The sequence below is a fragment of the Geotrypetes seraphini genome, chromosome 3, assembly GCF_902459505.1.
Source record: "Geotrypetes seraphini chromosome 3, aGeoSer1.1, whole genome shotgun sequence".
In the NCBI taxonomy this organism is placed as follows: domain Eukaryota; kingdom Metazoa; phylum Chordata; class Amphibia; order Gymnophiona; family Dermophiidae; genus Geotrypetes; species Geotrypetes seraphini.
Window position 1 is genome coordinate 239,187,228 of NC_047086.1, and position 19,892 is coordinate 239,207,119.

At 41.1% G+C, this 19,892-nt stretch overlaps 1 protein-coding gene across 4 annotated transcripts in view; it reads left to right on the plus strand.

The window, feature by feature from the left end:
• Positions 1–19,892, plus strand: part of STX7 (syntaxin 7) — a 145,863-nt gene that overhangs the window by 93,078 nt on the left and 32,893 nt on the right. For all 4 annotated transcript variants that reach the window (XM_033937289.1, XM_033937290.1, XM_033937292.1 and 1 more), the window contains exon 7: positions 5,875–5,971. In XM_033937289.1, coding sequence (XP_033793180.1) covers positions 5,875–5,971 — 97 coding nt within the window. The remainder of the gene's footprint in view (positions 1–5,874; positions 5,972–19,892) is intronic.

The window sequence follows — 19,892 nt, forward strand, 5'->3', positions numbered from 1 at the left end:
TGAATCTTTGGCAACCATCGCTGAAGAGGCGCCTATTGAAGAGGGCACATGTGAGCCTGAGCCCACTTGACCACTTCCAGGGAAGCTGCCATCGACCCCAAGACCTGCAGAAAGTCCAGTGCCCAAGGGCAGTGGTAAACCATCAGGGAGCGAATCTGTGACTGCAATTTGCACACCCTGGCCGCTGGAAGGAACACTCTTCCTAAACTGTTGTCAAACAGACCGCCAAGATATTCCAAGCGCCAAGACAGAGTCAAACAGCTTTTGGACAGGTTGACCACCCAGCCCAGGAAATGCAGAAACTCTACAACTCAAGTCATAACCCGGGAGCTCTCCTGAAACGATTTTGCACGAATTAACCAGTCATCCAGATAGGGATGTACCAGAATGCTCTCCTTGTGCAAGGCCACCGCCACCACCCTCCTGCCCAAGCCGGGGGGAAAGGGGGGTGAAACGTGGCAGGAGAGATTGGCTATCTCTTCTGCTGCGATAGCGATCCAAAGTGCCGCGGTTGGTGGCACTTCGGGGAATCGTTATCGCGGCAGGGGAGATGAGCCATCTCTCCTGCTGCGATCGTTGCGGTGGGGGGTAGGCAGGTTGCCGGGGCCACTGAGCTGATCGCGGCAGCCGTGTTCAGCTCAGCGTTCCCTTTTTCGGCACTTATACCTGTATTGACTTGGTCTAAGTCAAAACATAGAAGTGCTGACTAGGCAGCCTGTCAAAACCTTTGTTTATACCTGCTGTATGACTATGTCTCAGTCGGCCCACCTCCCGCCCTTTCCCCCTCCTCTAAAAACGCTTCTTTTCGCTCTATGCATTTAGAGGCAGGGGAAAGGCCTAAGCTGGTTTTAGATACGTCTAAAACAGTGGTCTCAAACTCAAACCCTTTGTGGGGCCACATTTTGGATTTGTAGGTACTTGGAGGGCCGCAGAAAAAATAGTTAATGTCTTATTAAAGAAATGACAATTTTGCATGAGGTAAAACTTTTTATACTTTATAAATCTTTCCTTTAACAGTTTCCAGGGCCTTCTTGTCCTTTAACTGTTTTTCTCTCCGTCTTCACTTTCTGCCTTGCATCCATCTTTGGCATTAACTTAATATTCAGTTTTTCAATTTTTCTGCTTTCTTTTCAAAATCTACCCATCTCTTACCTTCCTTTCCTATCTCTTCTTCCGTCCCTATTTCCATGGTCTGACATCTCTTCATTCCTTCCTTTCTTTCCCTCCCTCCTTCCTTCCTTTCCCCTGGTCTGGCATCTGTTTCCTTCCCTCCCCCCTCCCTCTTCATGGTCTAGTATCTCCTTTCATTTCCCTCCCTCCCATGGACTTGGCATCTCTTGTTCCTCTCCTCTCCCTTGTCTTCCTTCCCTCTCTTTCCCTAATTGGATGCAGCAGCAGCATTTCCCTTCCCCCTTCCCTCCCCCTCCCTTTCCCTGTGCTGCAGCAGCAGCATTTCCCTTCCCCCTTTCCTGTGCAGCAGAAGCATTTCTCTTGCCCCTCCCCTTCCTTTCCCTTCCTCGTGGAGCAGCAGCATGTCTGGACGGCTCCTTTGCTCAGTCGATCGTTTCATTCAAAGCCGCGGGTGGCAGCTCCTTGCGCGATCCGCGCCTGCATTGGAAGCCTTCTCTCTGATGTCATGATGTCAGAGAGGCTTCCAACGCAGGTGTGGATAGCACGAGGAGATGCCACCCGTGGCTTTGAACGGAACAATCGACGGCAGCAAGGGAGCAGTTGATCATCGCGTCCAGACCGGGGGCCGCAAAATAGCACCTGGAGGGCCGCATGTTGCCCATGGGCTGTGAGTTTGAGACCGCTGGTCTAAAACCAGCTCTGGTTATGGGTACTTGGAAGATCAGGCTTTTTGATCATCGAAGTACCCATTTAGGCCACTTTGTAGACGTTTTTGTTTTTTTTTTTTTTTAATTATGAGCCCCATATTTTATAGGATATTCTGTAAGTAGCCGGAAGCCAATGTGCTCTTTTGAGAAGCGGCGAAATGTGATCAAATTTTTTTGCTTTCATGATAAGTTTTATTGTTACGTTTTGAATAATTTGAAGCCGTCTTATTTCTTTTTTGGCAGTTCCCATGAAAAGGGCATTGTAGTAATCAATTTTAGAGATCACCAAAGAATATATTAGTATATTCAGAGATATAGGTTCTAAGAATTTCGAAACAGAGCATATTTGATATAGTCTGTAAAAGGTGGTTTTAACAACATTGCTAATATGCTCATGGAATGAGCTTTTGGTTGAAAATTACTTCTAAGATCTTAATAGAGTTGACTGTCTTTAGTGTGTTACCCTTGAGGGTAATGGGGAAACTAGATTTTGGATTGTCTTTCCATGGGAAAAGCATTACCTTTGATTTTACAACATTTAGGGCCAGTCTGTTAGCATCTAGCCATTGGTGTATTTGCTCTAGTTTCTTGTTAATTGCTAAAATGTCATGGGCATTCTCAGTCTAATGGGTGCAAAAGCTGGATGTCGTCAGCATAGGCAAAAGTATTAAACCTGATGGATTGGCAGAGTCATCAGAGGAGCTAGAAAAATGTTAAAACAGGAGAGATGATAAAATGGATCCTTGTGGAATACCATATTGAACAGTGTGGCTCTCTGAGATGGAATTATTGAACCTGATCTGAGATACCGATAGCTTCCAATCTTTCGAGGAGAAGATTGTAGTCTATAGTATCGAAAGCTGATGAAAGATCCAGGGAAATTAGAAGAACAGATTGATGATGATCCAAATGGTAATGAATAGAGGTTAACATGCCTATTAAGGAGTGTTCTGTGGAGTGGTGTTGTCTGAAACCTGTTTGATTAGGATGTAGGATATTTGTTTTCTCAATGAACTCTGAAATTTGATTGAAAACAACCTTTTCAGTTACTTTTGCTAAAAAGGTAAGATTAGCAATGGGTCTATAATTTGATTTCTTGTCCGGCGTGATGACATGATCTTTAATGATAGGATGGTAGTTTCCTTCCATGATTTTGGCAAAGAGCTTTACTGTAGACTTTCATTCACTAAAGTATGAATGAAAGGACCAAATATGGTGAAGTAAAGTTTGATGATGAAAGGAGGAATTGATTTAGTATTGATGCTCTGTATGAGACGTTCAATCTCCTTAAGACTTAGAAGGTTGAATCGGGAGCATTTCAGTGATAAAGGCGATGAATCGCTTTGAACAGGTTCTTGATTTAAAGGTTTTGCTAAGCTAAACTCCTTCCTAATGGTGTCTACTTTATCAATGAAGTAGGAAGCAAGTTCCTGAGGTGTGGGCACAGTGCTACTCTGTGTAACTTGTCTCTTATTATGTGGATTTATGAATTTTAATATTGCATAGAGTGCAGAAGAGTTTTTAGCCTTTTTAATTTGCATGGAGTAGTATTTCTGCTTTGCCTGGTTTATTTTAGATTTATAGAAACTCACCTGTTCTTTGAATATTTCTAAATTACAGAGAGTTTTGTCCTTTCTCTATCTACGTTCAGTTGATCTAACCTGTTTTTTGATAAGGGTGAGTTCTGCTGTATACCAGGGATTGGAAAGTTTCCTAGGAAGAATTAATCTAGTCTGGATGGGAGCTAACTCCTTCATGAGTGAAATGGTGGAAATTTTCCATTGGTGTAAATGGTTTTCTAATATTGATAATTTAGAGTCCGAAAATTCTAATTTGAAAGTTGAAACAACTGAATCTTTTGTAAGTTTATCAAAATCCCTAAATTTAATTACCTTGGGCTCTATACTAAAGTTATCATGAAAGGTAGAATGGTTTACAGAGACAAGAAAATGATCAGACTCCCACGGAACTGGAACAATAGATCCCAAGGAGTATTTGTAATTTGCAGACTTAGGAATTAAAATCACGTCTAATGTATGCCCTGCTTGGTGTGTTGGATCTGTCAAAAGAGGGAGAAGGTCAAGGCTCTGGATAAAACAGAGGGCTTCAACAGAAATGCTATTATATGGATCGTCAAAGTGAATGTTGAAATCTCCAAGAATCAGTGGGTTGGGTGTGGAGGAGCCAAAATCAAAGAGAAGGGATTGTAAGTGGGAGAGGCACACTCAATTGATTGTAGGGGGTAAATAGAGTAGTAGAACATCAATGTTTGGCCTTGAATTAATTGTAAAATGTAGATATTCAATGAAGGAGTTAGATGGATAGTGTTCAATAGCTAATGACAGTGATTCTCGGGAAATAATTGCTAACCCACCTCCCCGCTTATGGTAGCGGTGATTGTATAAAAAAGAAAAGCCGGACAGGCATAAGAAAGATATGCTTTCTCCCCCTCAGTGAGCCAAGTTTCGGTCAAGCATAGTAAATCAAACAAGTTCCAGATTATCTAGATTCAGAAAAACCTGGGGAGGTGGGAGAAATGGGGGGAGGGACTCGACCCTTCCGAGTGTGACACCCCCGAGGTTGGTAGGACCCCCAAGAGGGACCCCCAAGCTCAGTCCGGACAGACAAAGGAATAAGAAAGATTCACTAAACAGACGCAACAGACCTTAACAAACCTCACCACAGACTGCACAAACAGACCACTCAACCTGCTAGAGACTGAGAAAAGACTGATTGTAAGAGGGACTGTACAGCCCACTTGTACTGATGCCAAAAGTCAGTGTTTCAGTCTCTACCTACTGGCAGAGGAGCATAAACCCATCCGTTTTTGTGCCGGTCTGGAGGGACGATAAGAATTTGTGGGGTTTTTTACCTTAATCATTTAATGAGTTTTTTGGGATGCCTAGATATCTTCATATAGTTTGGGTCTATAGCCTTCTACTTCTGCCTGATGTCTCACCTTATTTTTATGTTTCTGGCATGTTCTGGCTTCTAATTTTCCTATAATAAATAAGTGGATGCCTCCAGGGTCCCCCCCCCCCCTTTGGCCCTTCTCTTTTCCCTAATTTCAAGTATTATCAAATACATTGTCAATTTATTTCCTGTTTATATGACATTTGGAACCTTTTTTTTAACAAAAGGACATGGAGAGGGGAATTCAAAGGTCCAGGTTAGGATGTGCCCAGTTTTCTCCTGTATTTTACAAATGGTCTGCCAAACCCATATCCAGTTTATTTTTGTTGTTTGTTATACATGGCTGCACCTTCATGTCTCCCCACATCTGGCAGAAGCAGTTAGCTGCATTTAGGAATGGAAACTCCACACATGCATGGTAATAGCTTTCTAAAATCATTGCTTCCATTCTCCATATACACCCAATTTCCTATCCTGGTACTTACTGAGGTCCCAATGGTCTAGAGCAGGGATCTCAAAGTCCCTCCTTGAGGGCCACAATCCAGTCGGGTTTTCAGGATTTCCCCAATGAATATGCATTGAAAGCAGTGCATGCACATAGATCTCATGCATATTCATTGGAGAAATCCAGAAAACCTGACTGGATTGCGGCCCTCAAGGAGGGACTTTGAGACCCCTGGTCTAGAGGGAGCAGGAGTGATACCCAATTGCTCTTGAGGATCTTGGGCTCAAAATGGCAGTTGTGATGATTCTACAGTTAAGCATTTTCATAGTCACAGAACAGTGAAGTAAATCAATGACCATAGCATATTTATTTTGTAGTGGTCAGTATTGTACAAATAAAGAGCATTGCAGAAAGTTCCTTAGGAATATTAGACCCTGTTATTACTGCTGGTAAAAAAAAAATGAATTGACTGCAGATATAATCCCTTTTTTTTACTCCCTCAGGGCCCCTTTATAAAGCCGCAGTAGTGATGCTGCCGTGGTAAATTCACCGAAACCCATAGGTATTGAATGGGCTTTGGTGCATTTACCACAGCAGCATCACTACCATGGCTTTGTAAAAGGGGCCTTCAGATAGGAAAACAGCCGTATCAGTAATATTTGATGATTGTGTTTACAGTGAAACCCAACCTCAGGATCAGATACAAGATGAGGACATCACAAAAGATGATCTTCGTCTTATTGAGGAGAGAGAATCTTCCATTAGGCAGCTTGAGGTAAGTGACAGAAGCCAAATTTCTCAACCTGGTACTTAAAATTTAAGGCACATTACAAATAATAGAATTTCCAACGTACACTAAACTTCTCATAATTATCAGGTAATTTACCAGTGCAATCAGTTTTGATGTTGAGTTAATTGCTAGAGGTTTTCAGATCACAAAGACCACTGCTTAGACTAGGAAACAGACAGAAAAACATGCCAGTAATGATATGCTGTAGATATCAATAGGATGTCCAAAAATTACCTCAGAGCCATGATACTGTTCAGCAACAGCCTGATAGCCCCCTGTAGCTTTTGATTTTACACTTCCTACATGGCTCTGTTTTTGTCATAGCTTTGGTGTTTGCAGATTTTTCTCCTATGACAATAAGGGCTGAGAGTAGCAACAGATCCAGTTAACGCTAAAACAGCTATTGATGTGGACTAAGTTAATCAGTTTTAAATGCTGAGCGGATGTTGCAAATTTTCTGTGCTATCCAATTAAACTATGGGGGTCATTATTCAAAGTGATTTAAACAGGCAGCAAAAAATCACTTGTGCTCATCCAGCCATTGAAATTCAGCAACACATGTTTTCAAAAGGAAAGTAACAATGATTTTTTTCTTTAAAAATTGCCACTGCTTGCATTTTGCATCTGCTTGTGTGAATAGATGTTTGCTGAAAAATGGCGCATGGATTTGAAAATGTCATCTGTGTGAAAGCTTTTCCTTATGTCCCCTAAACACACCCTTTGGAAAACCTATTCTCAAGGTCTTTGCACACACTTTTAGCCTTATTGAGGGAGAGCAATTTTCAGATAGATGATTAACATGGTTAAAGTTGTTTTTACCTGCATAAATCCCTTTTAAAATTGCCCACTAAAGGGTGTCTATGGAAAAGTCTATAAGGATGTCAATAAGGAAGACACCTATTGTATATATTCAAATATAAACTGAGATTTTTGGGCAAGAAAAGTGGCCCAAAAATGGGGGTCTCGGTTTATATTCGAGTCAGCGCTGACCCCCCCCCCCCCTCCCCCAAACCTGTTTGCAGGCCTCTGCTGGGCCTGCCAAGAGACCTGGTGGTCCATCAGAGGCCAGGACAGGAGGGGTCCCTCCCGCCTCCTGTCCCATCCAATTCTAATTATTTTTATCTCCTTCTTGCCTCCCCCCATATATACCTTTGGTATCCCTGGTGGTCCAGCGGTGAATCGTGGCAGGAGCAACCTTCCTTTGCTCTTGCCCGTCCAGAGCCGCTAGCTAATTGGCTGCCACAAGTTCTCGCAGTCCCGCGACAACTCGTGGCAGCCAATTAGCTAGCAGCTCTGGACGGGCAAGAGCGAAGGAATGTCACTTCTGCCCATGCAGAGCTGCTGGCTGATTGGCTGCCATGAACTCGCTTTACAGGCGGTCTTCTGTTGGTCCTTGGCAGAGGCAGTGTTGCATATAAGCTGCTTGTGGCCTGGTCTGAAACTTTCCCTCTGGCCTGTCCTGCCCTCTCTGACATCACTTCCTGTTTCTGCATCCAGCAGATTGGGTCAAAGCAAACTTTAGATTAGGCTGCAGGCAGCATATATGTAACACTGCCATTGCCAGGAACCAATAGAAGACCACCTGTAAGGTTGACCAGCACAGGACAGATACTGGATCAAACTAAGGAAACGGATTGGGAGTGGAAGAGAGCAGAAAAGATGTTTGGATAAGACAGACTTCAATATGATAAAAGTTTTTTTAAAATCACGATTAATAATGCATTATTCACAGAGTTAACTGCGATTAGCTTGCAGCCCTAATAAATATGTTTGCTCCATGGGGGTAATTTTATAAAACATTTTTCATGCTTTTATAGTGTGTGTTAAAAATTCTCCAGCGATAAGCAGGTATAATATTCTCATGTGTGGGTGATGTCATCCATGCAACCCGGTATGGATACTGCCAAATACACTGTTAACTTTAAATCTTTAAGTAGTGCCCATACCACGCACATGCTGGTGCTTTCCTTCCTGAAGTCAGCTTGCAGGACCATCAGTTCTTAGTTTTCCACAGAGCCAAGAAGCTGTGTCTTCGGTTTCTCCTCAGTGCATCAAACTTAGATTTTTTTTTTTTTTGTACCTTCCTGGTTTAATTTTATTGTAGTTTTCTTTGTAATTCTTCACTTTTTATTTTTTGGCCTTTGGATCACTTCAAGATCTTTTTTTTTTACTCCAGGGAGCTTTGATGGTTTTCGGTATACTTTTCACTCGAGCTCCGTAGGCCATTGAGCCTTTTGACTTCATGTTGACTATTTTTCCCTCCATGTAAAAGAAGGTTGCAAGTGGCTTCAAGAAATGTAACATAGTAACATATTAGATAACAGCAGATAAAGACCCGAATGGTCCATCCAGTCTGCCCAACCTGATTCAATCTAAAAATTTGTTTGTTTGTTTTTTTCTACTTCTTCTTAGCTATTTCTGGACAAGAATCCAAAGCTCTGCCCGGTACTGTTCTTAGGTTCCAACTACTGAAGTCCTCCGTCTGAGCTCACTCCAGTCCATCTACACCCTCCCAGCCATTGAAGCCCTCCCCAGCCCATCCTCCACCAAACAGTCAAATACAGGCACAGACTGTGCAAGTCTGCCCAGTACTGGCCTTAGTTCTTCAATATTTACTATTCTTTTCTGATTCTAGATCCTCTGAGTTCATCCCACGCTTTTTTGAACTCCGTCACCGTTTTCATCTCCACCACCTCTCTCGGGAGCGCATTCCAGGCATCCACCACCCTCTCAGTAAAAAAGAATTTCCTCACATTGCTCTTGAGTCTACCACCCCTCAACCTCAAATTATGTCCTCTGGTTTTACCATTTTCCTTTCTCTGGAAAAGATTTTGTTCTACTTTAATACCTTTCAAGTATTTGAACGTCTGAATCATATCTCTCCTGTCCCTCCTTTCCTCTATTCAGGGCTTCCAGTATTTGATGTAATTGGATTATTTCAGGCTCTGACCCCCACAACTGGTGTGTTCAGTGTTTAGGTCCTGACCATTGGGACATTCGCTGTGACCTCTGTCTGCATATGCAAAAGACAACACTTAAAGCCCAAAAATTTTAGTATGAAAGACTTTTTGGTTCAGCATTGACATCGAGCATTGCAAGAGATTTGGGACCTTATGCAAAGCCTGCATCGATATCAGCATCAAAGCTGTATGCATCAATGTTACATAGAGAGTGTCGCGCATCAGGCTGTCTTCAAAGGCAAGACTCAACGTTGTTGTCCTTCAGCCTCGCCCATTGGAGGTGGTAGCAAGTAAGAAAGCTAAGAAACAAACATTCTTTTCTTGTTAGGCATAGCATGGTGTCATCCCAGACGTCCACCTCCTTGATGCACAGTAGGCATCACTCTCTATCGTTGCAGAACATGTAACCTCCCAGGGGTGCTTCGACATCGAGGTCTTCCAAGCCCAGACAACATGTATTGCAGATTACTTCCATGTCCAAGACTCTTCTGGTTCAGATGCCAGCTCTCCTGGAGGAGATCTGGGCTATGCTCAACAAGAGTTTTTAGAGCTACTGCAGATACACTCTACACAGACTTTAAAGATGTTCATGCCTGCCTCAGTATAGCCTGAGGATACATCGAGGACAAAGTCACTTGCACTTCTCGAAGTTGAGAATTGGGGTCTGCACAGACTCATTTACTGCATGTGTTATCAGCAGAGGAGTTATCTCCTGGGTAAGAGCATTGACCCCTGCATCAACACTCCTCAGCACAGTTGATGCTCATCTTGATATACTCCTAGATTTGCCTAGAAGAGAGTATTTTGAGGAGTCTGACTTGGATATCTCAAGTCACTCTATGAAGATCTTCCAAATTTGTCAGCAGAAGAGTGTGGTGCAGTGGTTAAAGCTACAGCCTCAGCACCCTGTGGTTGTGGGTTCAAACCCATGCTGCTCCATGTGACCTTGTGCAAGTCACGTAATCCCCCCATTGCCCCAGGTACATTAGATAGATTGTGAGCCCGCTGGGACAGACAGGGAAAACTGCTTGAATACCTGAATAAATGCATGTAAACCGTTCTGAGCTCCCCTGGAAGAATGGTATAGAAAATTAAATAAATAAATAAATACCTTCTGATCCTTAGCCTCCACCTCAAAAGCACAAGTCTCCACCAAAGAGCATATCCTTTACTGGCTTTTTGAGCTTCTTGACTATGAATCACCACCAACTGACTGTATCAAGGTACCTTTACATAGGGTCATGAAAGATACCCTATTTATGAACTGGGAGACCCCTCTATTGGTCCAGGTAGCTCCTAAAATATTGACACAATGGTCAGAATACAAAAGTGTCCAGGGTTTGAGTGAACACAACTTCAACACCACACTCTGGAATCTGCTCTAAAACGCTCATGAAATTCAAGGCTTTATGCTTGTGCTCCTCCAGGAAGGGAAACCAGAACACTAGACTCTTTTGGTAAACACTTTTTTCAGTCATCCATGCTCATAAATAGAATTATGTACTACCACTTCTATTCTTCCATTTGTTTTTAAATCCTTACTTAAACAATTTTCTGAATATGAAAAATTCCTCCCTCAGGACAAACTTAAATAATTCCAACAGTTATCCAAGAACTTGTTCAGGCATGGGATCCCCCTCAGTTCCAGTTTAAGTCACCCCAGCTCTACTATACTGTCTCAAGTGGTGGATGATAGCACAAAATCTTACCCTTTCTAGCCCACTTCCCACCAGAAACTTCTAATCACAGATGCTTTGATTCTAGGCTGAGGAGCTCATCTAGACAGTCTTCACATTCAGGGAGTATGGTCTCGCCTTGATCAGCCCTCCATATGAAACTTCTTGAGCTGCAAGCGATAGAACAATCTCAAAAAATTCAGGACCGCCTCCTTCAACAGGTCATACTCGTCTGTATGGATAACTAGGTTGAAATTTTCTACTTGAACAAATAAGGGGGCACAGGATCTTATCCCCTTGTCTGGCGGCATTCGAGATTTGGAATTGGGTAACTGCTTGTGGGATACTTCTCGGGGCTTTTTACTTGGTGGGGAAGCAGAATGAGTTGGCAGACAAGTTGAGCAGGCTTCTTCAGCCTTATGAATGATCTCTCAGCAAGATAGTCTTCCATCCAATTTTCTCTCAGTGGGGAACACCAGGCATAGACTTCTTAACTTCCAGAATACAAACTCATTTTTTCTCCAATCGCATTGCCATCTTCACTGGGGGAACAAGTTCCTTTACACATTTCCTTCAATCCCTCTTTTAGGGAAAAAGTACTCATAGCACCATTTCAGCCACGCCAGGTTTGGTTTCCATTTCTCCTAGAGCTCTCCCCTAAATAATAAGTTATACAAAACGTGACCAAGTGCCATTCTATTGTACGTCATATTTCTTCACTACTAGTTGCTTTCTTGTTTACGAAGAAACCCAAGATTAAGAATCATTACAACATTTTCCTTGTTTATGATCTTCATCTTATTTATATTCAGTTCTGATCCCATTTTTATGACTTTCAGTTTTGACTTAATAAAGCCCAGTCATTAGGGTGAAACGGGACCCGTCGATGATTGAGCACTTTAACCGAGTTCAGCACAGAGTCGGAGAAACTATTGACTCTGTTCCCTACATTGGGCACTTATTCTGTGCAGGCGAACACTCTCATTTATTTCAGATAAGTGTTCACTTTATATATACAGCTGAACAGTTTAGTCCAGATTATTGCTGGCTTTAGTTTGTATTGACTTGATTACATAAGAGTATGAATTTAAAATATAAGAAAAGAACAAATAAAAAAAGAACAAAGAAAATAATTAATTAAACAAACTTAAAAAATAGTTTGTAGGATAGGATGGAGGTTTTTTGATCGATGATTGATATCTATCACCTAACTATTTTTGGGGTGAATATTACATGATCCCCAAAAGATGTTACTGAGGTCTTTTCCTCCATTTAGGCTTAAACTTATTAGTATCAACTTGTGGTGGTACTTTTATCTTTTCTCCCCACCCCCAATCTTTGCAGTTTTCTGGTACCAGTTCTGTTCTAATTTACCAAAGTGCTTTTGTTAACTTTATTTTGCTGTTTCATTTTTGGCTGGGGACATTTATTGAGATCATTTGTACCACTATGGTTAATGAAAGAATATTGGATCCCTGTCTCTCCCAGGATACTGGGTTTGATGGACTTTCATTCTGTCCCAGTATGGCAATTCTTTTATTCTTAGTTTGAATCAGGAGATTATACCCTGTTTTTAGAAACAATCAATAATCAAAGCATTATTAAAGCCCAATTTGAAAGTTGCATCTCTACAGAATTTTTGCTCCTTTTAATCTCCCTTTTCTGGCAAACTAACTGAAAAAGTAATGTCCTAGTAGATAGCTAGCTTCTGTGATGCTAACACCTTTCACTCATGGATATCAGACTCGCTCTGGTCACAATATCATAACATAACAAACCATTTATACAGCAGAACCTCTCGGTTTGATGTGGTTAACAAATGCAAGAACTGTACATGCACATGGAATTACATATTTAAATTACAAAATACTTATTTATAAAATTTGGCATAGAGATGAGTTTTGAGCATTCTTCTAAAAGTTTGATATGAACAGAAATTAGATATCAAGTTACTAAACGAAACTAAAACTTAGGACTCCTTTTACAAAGGTGCGTTAGGGACATAACGTGCGGAATAGCACGAGCTAGACTTTAACGCCAGAATTGAGCTGGTGTTATTCTAGAATCGTACCGTGTGGTATAGCGCGCGGTAATTTCATGCGTGCACTAAAAACGCTAGCGCACCTTAGTAAAAGGAGCCCTTAGATTTGTAGACCAGGTTATCACCAATAGGAGCTCGACTCAGTTAACAATAAGAATGGTACATAGATTTAAAAAAAAAAAAGAATATACCAAAATTTAGAGGAAAATTAATATGTGTGGTTTCCAAAATAATTAGCAAACAAAATTGTCTTTAAAATTTTCCGAAATGATTACTAAAAGTCTTGCCACAGAGGCCGGCTTGGTAAGCTAATGTTCTATTGAAAAAAACGCATATAAATACAGCCCTTTACTATTTTGAAATGAAAATAGATGAAGTTTGTGCAAGGTTGGGTTTCTATCCATAAATTTAAAATGATCCACAAGGTAAGTAGGTATCAGTCCATTTAATATCTTATAACAATACAACCCATTTTAAAAAGAATCCTTGCTTCAGTTGGAAGCCAGTGCAAAATCTGATAGTATTTCATTACGTGATCAATTTTTTTCAAATTGAAAATCAATCGGACTGCCTTATTCTGAATAAGTTGCAGTCTATTAATATTCTTCTTAGAAGATGCTAAATAGATAATATTGTAATAGTCTAAAAGACTTAAGATCAACGACTGCACGAGAAGTCTGAAAGCAGAAAATTCAAAATAGGGTCTGATAGTGCGATTTTAATAATGGGAGAAAAAGGATAGATAAACTAGAAAAAACTTAGTTTTTATTGTGTTGAGCTTCAATTTAAATTCTTTCGTCTAAACTGCCTTGGTGGCAGTTCTGAATGAAATTGTTATCTTGATACTTATAAAGATGTTCTTGTAATTCAGCTTGCTCTAAGGAGTGCTTTTTGATCTAATTGACCACTCACTCTCCTACAGGATAGTGGTCTAGAAGGGACTTTTTTCAGTTAGTGCAGACCTCTTCTTAGCAAACATTTTGTGCCCTTTTTAATTATGCTTCCACATGCCATCTGTTATCCTTGGGGATCTCCTGGGGATCAGTCTTGGCACTAGCTTTATTCAGTATTTTTGTAGCAACCTTTGCCATCTTGGGTTCTTCATATAGATTTGCAAGGGGCAGAGGTGGTGTGAGAGACCAGCAAACTGTTCTTTGGGTTTTGCCTAGAGTTTGTTATCGTTATTCACAAATCCTTCCTTATGCATCAGTCACAGGAGACCTTGACAAATACAGAGCTTGAGTAGCAGCTCAAAGTCTTGCCTTAGTCTTAGATATGCAGGAATGGAATCATAAAATGGAGTCCGTGCTTAAACAAGTCTTTGAAGTGGGGACATTAGATCTGCAGGCAGCAGCAGTGTGGCAATTATCAAAAGCATGTTTATGCTGGATCCAGTAGGTAAGGGGCACAATGAATGACTAGGACCTGAAGAAAGTATCCTGCCTGGTATGATGGTATGGCTGTTGCCTTGTATGATCATACTAGGACCTTGACCGGGCCTGGGCAGTTTCCTTTTCTCTCAGGAGAATATTTTGGCTGTGTAATTGATCAGTAGATATGACCTCAAAGACTTGCCATAGCAGGCTTTCCTTTAGGGGGAATCTTCTCTCTGGAAAGGATTTGGAAAAAATAGTGAAAGATCCGGGAGAGGAGAAGCATCAGAGGCTGTTGAAGGCCAGGCCATGGAGACTTCAAGAGCACTGCAAGGAAGAGCACAGTTCAAAGAGATGTGGTGATAGAGGCCAGGAAGGATGGCTGGTTCACAGCATTCCCATTTGCAGAACAGAACTGCCCGTTTAGTTTGACTATAGAAAAAATTCCCAGGGTGAGAAAACTACAGAACCTCTAGAGACCCACAGTGAAAAGCAGGGCATTCACCCTTGATGAAGTGGATAGGTTGACAGTGCACGTTCTGAATAGGCCAGGTCATCTCTGACCAATGGATTGTGAATATAGTAAGAACAGGTTACAGAATAAGTTTTCCCACCACCTCGCAGATACAGTTTTAGTCTCCCTGTGTTATGCACCAGCTCAGAAGTTGTTAATGTTATCTGGATTGGAAACATTATTAGCTCTAGTGGCAATTGCTCCCTTGCCTGTATAGGGGAGAGGAAAAGAGTGGATTTATTTTGTGGTTCAAACAAAAACTCAGACTGGACTATACATTGTAACTAATGTGAGAAGTTGTAAATGTTCCCTTAAAGCCCTGATACCACCTCAAAGAACTCATTCCAGATGCTGAAGAAGCACAAAATTGCTGCAGTTTGTGAAGATGGTCCCCTCCCATAACCTTTACTTGAAGCATGCTTACCAAGAGAAAAAAAGAGGGGTTAAGAAAATCAAATACAGCACATACCAGGGGTAATGTTTATAAAGTCTGTGTGGTAATATATACACCTGGCCTCAGTCACACATGCAAAAAACAAAAAAAAAAAACCTTCTCAAATACAAACCCACAAATTAAAAGTATTATTGTACACAAATGAAACCCTAATATGCCAGACTCTGCACATAGTACTCAATAATGTTAAGGAGTTAAACAGTAATTCCTTGTGTTGCCAAATCAATTTCATAGAAATACTCCACAAGTTAAGAAACAATATGTTTATTAAAAGCATGAATATGCTATGTAATAATAGTAAATATTCATTAATATAAGTGAAGTGCTCAGTCACCAACCGATCTGTGCATAAAGTACTACTAAAAGTACAAGCCCCGGTTGTACAACAGGGACCATCATTGCACTCTCAGTCCCTAAATCTTCCTTATTCAATGTAAATCTTCAAAAAATAATGAAAGATCACTTATCTTCAAATAAGCATAAGGAAGGTAGCATACGATCTGTTCAACTCCAGCGCTCATAACAAGTATTCATCTCAATTAAAGATTCCCCACGTTTGAAACTCCCATAGCCTCCCTTTGCTCGAGTTTCGCAAGACCGTCGTCAGGAAGGGGGCGCTGTGAACAGAAAAAGTGCTAAAACTTAAACATAAAAACTACAAGCCAACTGAATCACCAGCTGCACTATTAAACACTACAGTTCAACCACTATCACCTTAAACCAATTTTAAACACAATTTCATATTCCTTGACTTCATATTAATCCAACTGTAGCTGAGTAAATTGGATTAAGTTGGATTAAGATTAGTATGAAGTCAAGGATTATAAAATAGGCACCTTCCAGCCCAGCTTAATTTTAGGTGCCATATCTAATTCTAATCTAATCTAATCTAAACCTTAAGTTTATATACCGCATCATCTCCATGAGAATGGAGCTCGACACGGTTTACAAGAACTTAAAATAGTGGGTAGAGAAGAAGAAAAAGGATTACATGAACTTATGTGTAGAAGGGGGGAGAGAAAGGGGGGAAGGATAGAGCTACAATTTGCTGAAAAGCCAGGTTTTCAGTTGTTTGCGGAATAACTGAATGGAGCTCAGGTTCCGCAGCGGGGTGGTGAGGTCGTTCCAAAGACCTGTGATTTTGAAGAGAAGGGATTTTCCCAGTTTGCCTGAATAGTGGATGCCGCGTGGAGAGGGGAAGGCTAGTTTAAGCCTTTGGGCAGTTCTGGAGGAGTCTGGACTGGAGGAGTTGAAAGACAGTGGGATAAGAGGAGGCAGGTTATCTAATCAAAAAAATGAAATTAGTCTGACGCAATCTCCCATTAGTTAAAGCTACAGTATGCTGCCTCAGAATCTTCAATCTTCCAGGTTTAAGATGCGTCATCATCCTTTCCTTCAGAAGAGTCTATGTGAATATTCTACCACTGAAGTCAAACTAACAGTTGTATAATTTTCAACTTATCACTAGTGCTGCCTAATTCAGGGAAACTTTTTTCTATTCAATTCGCCCTGTTGAATCAATTTTTTTCGATTTAGTTTGTTTTCAATGACACAGCTTTTAAGTTTAATCATTTTATTTAACCAAGGCAATATTATGTCAAAAATAGGAAAATCCAATATATAATATAGCTTTAAAATTAGCTAGAAACATGAATTAAATGAATTACATTTTCCAATTCTTATTTAGAAAGCATATCAAGATTTAGGGCTTCTTCTATTAAACTGTGCTAGCAGTTTTCTAGCATGGGGAGCCCCGCTGAATGGCCTGCGCTGCTCCCGAATTTGCGAATACGGAGGGGGAAGTGTAGTGCAACGTGAGAGCTGGGGCAAAACAGTTTAGGTAAAGAAGCAGGTAATAATTAGCAATGTATTCAAACTATTTTATTTTTAAAGCTGCTTGATGTTAATACAACTTTAATTTAATTCTTTATAGTGTGTGTGTGGGTGGGACAATACCTACATCAACAATAAAGTTAGAATAGGGTCATTAAATCCAGTGGTGTACCTAGTATATATGACAGCCAGTGCTGATCATTTTTTAACAATCCCCTCCTCTATATAAAAAAGATATTTTTAGTAATAATCCATGAGTCACACAACAAGGGTGCACCTAGGAAAAGGCAGTATCTTAAACACTGCAGTGAGCACTAGAACATCAACACACGCATTGTAAAACTAAACAAGCCAGATCCTGCACAGTCAATTGATCCTGTACAGTCATTGCTAACAGAAAGCTATGTCCTTTTCATACACACAGACAGATACACTCTCGCCCAATATGGAATAATCACAAACTAAAAATAGAACTATGTAGACAAAAGTTAAACTGAACCAAGAAACCAGACTCTGCATACAATGCAACACCACAGAAGCAGTGACACGTCCTCTAATACTAAGAACATAAGAACATAAGCCGTGCATCTGCTGGGTCAGACCTGAGGTCCATCATGCCCAGCAGTCCGCCCACGCGGACTGTATACTAGCCCTCTATCTATACCCTTCTATCCCCTTTTCCTTCAGAAAATTGTCCAATCCCTTCTTGAACTCCAGTACCGTACCCTGTCCTATCACTCCCTCTGGAAGCGCGTTCCAGGTGTCCACCACCCGTTGGGTGAAGAAGAACTTCCTAGCATTGGTTCTGAATTTGTATCCTTTTAATTTTTCGGCATGCCCTCTCGTTCTTGTATTTGTCAAAAGTTTAAAGAACCTGTCCCTCTCCACTTTCTCTATTCCCTTCGTGATCTTATAAGTCTCTATCATATCCCCTCTTAAGTCTCCGCTTCTCCAGCGAAAAAAGCCCAGTCTCTTTAATCTTTCAACATATGAAAGGTTTTCCATACCTTTTATCAAACGCGTCGCTCTCTTCTGAATCCTCTCGAGTATCGCCATATCCTTCTTTAGGTACGGCGACCAATATTGGACGCAGTACTCCAGATGCGGGCGCACCATCGCCCGATACAACAGCAGGATAACTTCTTTTGTTCTGCTTGTAATACCCTTCTTGATTATTCCTAGCATTCTATTTACTTTCTTAGCAGCCGCTGTGCATTGTGCCGATGGCTTCATTGTCATGTCCACTATTACCCCCAAGTCCCTTTCTTGGGAACTCTCACTCAATAACAGCCCTCCCATTGTGTAGCTGTACCTCGGGTTTCTGTTTCCTATGTGTAAGACTGCATTTCTCTACATTGAACTTCATCTGCCATCTCGTCGCCCACTCCCCTAGTTTGTTTAGGTCCCTTTGTAAATCTTCACAGTCCTCTTTAGTCCTAGCCCCATTGAATAGCTTGGTGTCATCTGTGAATTTTATTAGTTTGCTCTTCGTCCCCTTTTCTAGATCATTTATAAATACATTGAATAGCAGCGGTCCAAGCACCGACCCCTGCGGAACACTACTCGTGACCTTCCTCCAGTCCGAGTAGTGTCCCTTCACTCCTACCCTCTGCTTTCTGCCCGCCAACCAATTCCTGATCCATCTGTGTACGTCTCCTTCCACCCCATGTTTCTTTAGTTTCTGAAGTAGGCGTTCATGGGGTACCTTGTCAAAGGCTTTTTGGAAGTCTAAGTATACAATCTCTATGGGGTCCCCTTTGTCCATCCATTTGTTAATTCCTTGTGCAAAATATAAAGACAGTAGATGTAAATTTGAAAAAAACTGCTACATAACAATCACCACTTTACAAATTAACAAACAGAAATAAAACAAATAAGAGAAATAAGAAAATACCATTTTTGTGGACTAACCAATTTTTCAATTAGCTTTCAGAGGCCAAATCTTTCTTCAAGACAGTACAGCAGGGGTGCCCATACTTTTTTAGCTTGCGAGCTACTTTTTAAAATGACTAAGTCAAAATGATATACCAACAATAAAATTTTTAAAAACACAAAGAACACTGTACGCAGAGAAAATGTTAATTATCATTTGTATTCGGTTTTTTTTTTTTCAGAGGTCAAGGCAGATGACTTTAAAATATGCATTGTCACCTCAGTAACAACTATACAAAAATAGACAAATATACCCCTCTCCCCTTTTACTAAACCGCGATAGCGGTTTTTAGTGCAGGGAGCTGCGCTGAATGCTTCCGCACTGCTGTTGACACTCATAGGCTCCCTGCCCTAAAAACCATTATTGCGCTTTAGTAAAAGTGGGCCATAGTGCAAAATATAGACGGCAGATATAAATTCTCAAAACGGACACATTTTGATAACTAAATTGAAAATAAAATAATTTTCCTACCTTTTTGTCTGGTGGTTTCATGAGTCTCTGGTTGCACTTCCTTCTTCTGACTGTAAATCCACTATTTCTTTCTTTCTGTCCCTCCCCTTTTCTTTCTGTCTCTCTTTCTTTCTCTCTCCCCCCTGCCTGTCTTTCTTTCTCTCTCCCCCTGCTCCCCCAAGCCATCGTGCCAATTTCTCCACTTCCCCGATTCTTTCCCTACCCCCAAGCCACAACGATGATTTCTCCCTGCTGCTTCAAGCCAGGCCAGGCACGTACAAGTGCCAAAACTCACAAGAGAGGAAGTTCCAGGCCAGCCAGGCAGCGATTGGCTGGCTCAGAACTTCCTGTCCGACATCAGAATTGATGTCGGAGGTGAAGTCTTGCGAGTCCAGCGCTTGTAAGCGCCTGGCCTGGCTCGGGGAGGCAGGAAGAGAAAGATCACAAAGGCAACGCAATCAACTCACATTGCCTTTGCGATCTACTGGTCGATTGATCGATCATTTGGGCACCCCTGCAGTACAATATATTGCTGTTATGGTATCCTGTCCTGACCTGAGGAAAGGGGTTTAGTCCCAAAAAAATTGCCTTATTTCCATTTCTTATTTATAAATTTTAATCAATACAGTTACAATACTACTACAATACAGTTACAATACTACTACGTAAAGC